General features: G+C 34.5%; 1 protein-coding gene across 1 annotated transcript; it reads right to left on the bottom strand.

The window, feature by feature from the left end:
- Nucleotides 1–643: 643 nt before the first annotated feature.
- LOC127119772 (binding partner of ACD11 1) lies at nucleotides 644–5,159 on the bottom strand. The gene is made up of 5 exons (XM_051050089.1): nucleotides 4,889–5,159; nucleotides 2,872–2,975; nucleotides 2,699–2,774; nucleotides 1,505–1,585; nucleotides 644–1,416 (listed from the first exon to the last, which is right to left on the bottom strand). Exons 1-5 carry the CDS (start codon nucleotides 4,892–4,894, stop codon nucleotides 835–837), a joined length of 849 nt encoding a protein of 282 aa, XP_050906046.1. The 5' UTR covers nucleotides 4,895–5,159; the 3' UTR covers nucleotides 644–834.
- Between the last annotated feature and the right edge of the window lie 543 nt (nucleotides 5,160–5,702).

Raw genomic sequence — 5,702 nt, 5'->3', positions numbered from 1 at the left:
CTCTGACAGTAACAGAATCAACTTATACCACAAGAACTAATTGACACTTATTTGGGAGCAGGTCAGAAGTTTTCATCCCATAAGGCCTTCAAAGTGGAAAAATGTTGGACCGGATTTGAAATCCGGTTGCAAGTATGACAAAATTTTAGCATAATAGATTTTGACATTCTACACTAGATCAAAGACATCAACATAATGTTGCATCAAGTTCAAGGTTTGTCCATGAAGTTTGAGACTAGGCATGGCTCCAAACTTGAGTTTACTCAAGACTAAAGCAAACTATATTGCACAAGCCCAAACACCAATTCTTTACGTCCCACGGGAAAGAAATATAGGGTAAAGAATTATTCTCACCCTCAGTAAAGAGTTATTCTCACCTTGATGAAGGTATAACCAATTAGACAGGTTGGTGACTAGTAACCACAACTCTGATTGAGGTTGGAGACAGAATGTTCGATAAAAACTGGATGACAACCAAAGTTCAAAATGGGCGGAGTAAATTCCCATTAATGAGTAGTGCATGAGTTGATTGAACCCCAGTAGAAGCATTGAGTATGCTTTGATACATAAGCTATACATGCAATACCTACCATGTCAACCCCTATGACAGCTGAGCCAAGTTAATAACTACCACCAAAGAAGATATGAGAAATATATCATTTAACACCTAGGAAATGCAGTTTATCTTACAAAAGAAAAATGAAATAGCATATTGGTTCATGTGACTGGAAACAACCTATCCTACATTCACATCCAATCTGTAAAAAAACAAATTTGTGATGGTCAAAACAGTCTGCAGGAGTTTCAAAGATAAATATATACGGAAGAAGCAAATCAAAGGATAAGACCCTGAGCAGGAGCAGGACCAGACTTGGGAGACTTGGGAGACTTCGGCTCACTTGCAGCTCCTGCTTTTGGGGGCTGGACATGTGCATACTGATCTTCATCAACCTGCTTCTTCTCTTGTTCTGCATTCTCCACTTTCTCTTTTGTTTTCTGACCTACTTCCACAGCTGCCTTAGAAACCCTACTAAAAGCACCTGTTACCCAAGTGGCCCCAGTAAGTATGTAACGGTTCTTCATTATGGCAGAACCAGCACTGCTGACTGTCTGTTCTGCAGCGGTAAATGCTGATTTTGTCTTTTCCGAGACCAGAAATTTTTGATCCACTTCTCGAACTTTATCACTTACAACTGAAGCACCAGCACCTATTTTCTCACTAAGCCCAAGTTTTTGGTCAAAAGATGCAACTGTTGCCGAGGCCGTTGATGATAACTGGAGCTTCTCATCAAAAGTCTTTGCTTTGTTGACAGCATCTTTCCCCAAGACAAAGCCTTTGGCTACCATGCTGGATACTACATCCTCTGCCTTCCGCAAGGCTGATTCAGCACCACCTGGAGCTTTATTTTCGTTTACCTGCAAAAATTTACAAAGTTGTAAGACCGGAACAGCCTACTTATGTAGGATAAAAAATATAAAATTAGAACCTCTAAGCCAGACTCACAGATGAAACCAAAGCACCAGGTGGAAGCTGGTAATCTGGATCCAGAGTTATTGTAACCGACAGGTCAACTATTGTTGCTCCCTGAAATATGTGAAAGTGAAACTGTGTTATATTTGATTGTACACATTGCAGCTTAGACAAACTTAGTCACAACAGAGAAACAGAAAACCTAAACCCATATAACTGCATCCAATCATACAATTACATTACAATAATACAACCAGAGACATGTCCTTCATTCCATACTATGAGTAAAAAGCTATTATTTCCAATTACTACAAAAAGTAACCCCGCATAGAAGGAAATAGCTAGTGCACCAAAAGATCAGATTAGCATCGGTAAGATTGTACAATAAACTACCACACTCCTCTATTTATATTCAATCTTGTACTGAAGGAAGATTGAAATTCTAGGTAGTTCGCTGTTAGGGGATCTTTCCATCCAAAGCAAAAAAAAAGGGATAATTTTCTAGCAATATGCAACATAGTAGTCAATACAACATGCATGACTGACACTCTTATTAAAAAGTTTTTCACCGGTCTCTTTTTGTGAAGACTTCATGATTGGCAAATATATGTTTTTTTTGTGTGTAACTCATTAAAACTGTATTACGTTTACAAAGGCTGAATATTCCAGCTTAAAGCAATCCATTATGGACAATGATACAATCATGTAGTTATAAATTGAACTCTATAATGATTTATGAGAACAATAATTACAAATTTGATAGTTCTAACTTGAACCCAATAATGATTTTTTAGGACAATTGGTTGTTAAAATGAGTTGAGTATAATACTAATATATACTCCCCCTGTCCCAAATCACATAACGTTTAAACTAAAGCAAAAAAAATCAAATTAAGCGACATTCTTTTTCATTAAAACATTAAATTCTCTGTCCCGTTAAGCCAGATCATTTGATAGTTGTGCAGGGCCATCCGACTGTAGGGTAGGGGCATGAGTTCGAACTTGCGACATCCCACTTATTCACCTTTAAGAGGTGAACTTCGAGCCACTAGACTACTAGACCCAAAAAAACATTAATTATGTATTTTGTTTTGTCCCCGAATAAAACAAAAATGACTTGCATCAGTCCCTATTATACTCCACTATGCATTAGTGACCATAGTTAATATTCCAATAGTAAATATATATAATTTAGTAAAACTGTATTAAGTAATGGTAATTGGATTACCGATAGCAATACTGCAGTTTCAGCCCCCTGTGAATCCTTGAAGGTAACATAAGCAATTTGAGATCGTTCATCGTGACTGTATCAATATATAGAATTAGGAATTATATAACAAAATTTATAAACAAAAGCACTCAAACAAAAGTGGTTGTTCAAAACCAAGTACAGTAACTTACCCCTGTAGTTCAACATAATCAATGTCACCAGAAAAAGAAAAGAACTCCTGAAGATCCCGCTCGGTTGCTCCCAAGGAAACGTTACTGACTTTGACGGTCTTTATCTGAAGAAAAAAAGAGTGCAACTATTAAAGGTCTAAAACTACAGGTACCTACCTCTGGATATGGATATGAATTAAATTTTTTGAAACCTCATTGCGTGAAGATTTTAAAGCATATCTATCATCTATACCAACTATCAAAGGAAATACACCTTATGGTATTTCTTGTCAGTACGTTATAATGGCACTTACGATTGCTTCTCATACTACTACTTGTAAATTTATAAAATCACAGGAAAACAGGGACAAGAATGATGGTACCAAGTTAAAAGTTTCATAAAATAGTTGAGAAATCGAAGTGTGTGAGTGTGCGTGTTTCTTTAGGGGACAAAAGCAAGAAAAAAAAACGAGGTAAAAACCTTAACCTTATCATCTGGTTAAGATCAGACATTTTCGTAACCCCTTTAAAAAGACAAGTTATAAATGTCGATGTCTTCCCTTTTCCACAATTTTATTTGAAAGGGATTATCAATATCATATCAAAGAACTATTCCATAATCAGACAGCTGGTATTTTGAAGTTGCTAGAATATCTAGAAAATATGCCACAATATCTTTAACTTATCTTACAGTATTTTAGAGTATCTTATACTAATATCTTTGGAATTATTTTCATATTTCATAATATCACTCCTTATTTAACCATGAGTCAAGAATTACTACAATTAAGGTTTAGTGCTATTTGTTATAATAGATCACTATATAACAGAAATGAAGAAAATTTAATCAAATCACTAAATACAAGAAAATATCACCAAAATGTAAAAGTCTCATTTGTCTCTTTTTTTCTCCAAATCTCAACAGAGGTCATCATCACTTCCAACTTCTCACCATTCAATATTTAATGTTATTTCCAATTAACCCTATTCCCAGAAACCCTCAAACAATAAGTAATTTGTAAATAAAAGATCCGCATCTATAAAGAAAAATCAATGCTTTTATCCTATTTCACACAACTCTCTTAATTACCATTTGGGTATTACGATGTGTCCAGGTCCCACATCGAGTAGTATGGATTGCTCGGTAGTGTATTTAAATGGTTTGATTCTTCCCATTTTATCCTGATAGCTAACTTTTTAAGGGAGAGTTCTACAAATTAGGCCTGGACAAAAAGCAATGGACCGGCCATACCCGACCGACCTGGTAAGAGTTTTGACAAAACGGTCGAATCAGTTCGGTTTACGGGTTAGATAGGAAGGGTTAAAGGGTATACACAGGCTTGCTCGGTCGGTTTCGGACTACAAATTTGGGCCGTTGAAAACCCAACCCGACCCAGATGGTTAATACAATTACATCCTTTTAAATGCCTAGAGAAGGATGTGTAGTTCATATAGTAGATGCAACACTCAAATCTAGCAAAGGAACCACACAGCTCATTTTAATTTCATATGATACCATAATCACATCCCTGATTTCGGAAACAACCTATGGACAATTCCATTATTATCCCATTCACATAATCTCAAACGATACCAAAAAAATTACCAAGGAAATACCAAAAAAGGTACTCAATCAAATATTTAACAATGGAACTACAAGCAAGATTTTTTTATAGCAGTTTTAGATAGTTCCCAATTCAATTCTCTAGAAATGATGTAAACCAACGATTATTCTATTTTAAACCTTGATAACAAACTTTAGGATCACAATAATCAGTCACAAAACAAGTAACATAACAGCAATTGGAAACATTCTCTGAAATTTCAGCAATTACACCTATTTAAACCTAAGATCCCAAACGCTAAACAACCGTCACCAATCAAAATACAAAAGTTAGAAGAAAAAAATCAAATATATTGTAAAAACTTTGGAAAAAAAATCGTTGATATTTAACGATGAAAATGCCTTGTACGAATGCAACAAGATCATCAGAAATCTTGACCTACGTAAGCGAACTGAGAGAGAAAGAGAACTCACCGACATCGGAAATGGTTTGAAATTTTTGGAAAAGTTTTCCGTTGATCGGTAACCGCTTGGATGGAAACTCAACTGTTATCGGTGGAGCGAGCACGTCGTGGTGTGATTAGCGATGACGAGGAAGAAGAAACTGCTTGGGAAAGATTTAAGAGGGATTGAACGCACGTGTATGAGGAAGATTCGAGCGTGTGAGCACCATGGATTTCAACGTTTTCAAATGAAAAGCACGAAACCACGTGAATTAACCACCTGTCCCAACATGAACTAATAATATCTATGAGTAAATTTAAAATTTCCTAATTTATTCACAAGAGAAAATGTTTAAAAAATATATTAAAGTATTATTTTATACTTTAAAAACAATAATATTTACATTTTTTACACAATTAAATATACAATATAAAATTAAACATGATATACAAAATTTCAAAATAATTCTTTAAACAAAAAGATAAACAGATAAATTAAAGTTAGTTATGTAGAACATAAAAAGGGATTATGTTTAGTAGGATTTTTATTGGATTTAGTTCCGCGGAAATCTTAACTCTTAAAAATTAAATATTTTTATTTTTTTATATTTTGAATATAGATTTTAAGGGTCTGAATCTCACTGAACTCTAAAGTCACGAGAGAGAATTCAGTCTCGCGGATCATTCAGAATGAATTAATGAATTAATGTATGATTCTTCTACTTCTTTTTGATATATTATTAAAATATTTTTCTCTTAAGATCCTTTCTTCATTCATCAAATAAATTAAACTATTTTGTATAATCGACTATAACTCTTTAAATTAAAAGGTGCACACCCTAATT

The sequence above is a fragment of the Lathyrus oleraceus genome, chromosome 2, assembly GCF_024323335.1.
Source record: "Lathyrus oleraceus cultivar Zhongwan6 chromosome 2, CAAS_Psat_ZW6_1.0, whole genome shotgun sequence".
Taxonomy (NCBI): Eukaryota; Viridiplantae; Streptophyta; class Magnoliopsida; order Fabales; family Fabaceae; genus Lathyrus; species Lathyrus oleraceus.
This window is presented reverse-complemented; position numbering and strand designations above follow the sequence as displayed.

Excerpts from the sequence above, each read along its gene's own strand:
- LOC127119772 (XM_051050089.1), bottom strand. Across the intron at positions 2,775-2,871 it reads GATTATGTTGAACTACAGGG|TCACGATGAACGATCTCAAA; the intron begins GTAAGTTACTGT and ends ATATTGATACAG. Across the intron at positions 1,417-1,504 it reads CTGGTGCTTTGGTTTCATCT|GTAAACGAAAATAAAGCTCC; the intron begins GTGAGTCTGGCT and ends AAATTTTTGCAG.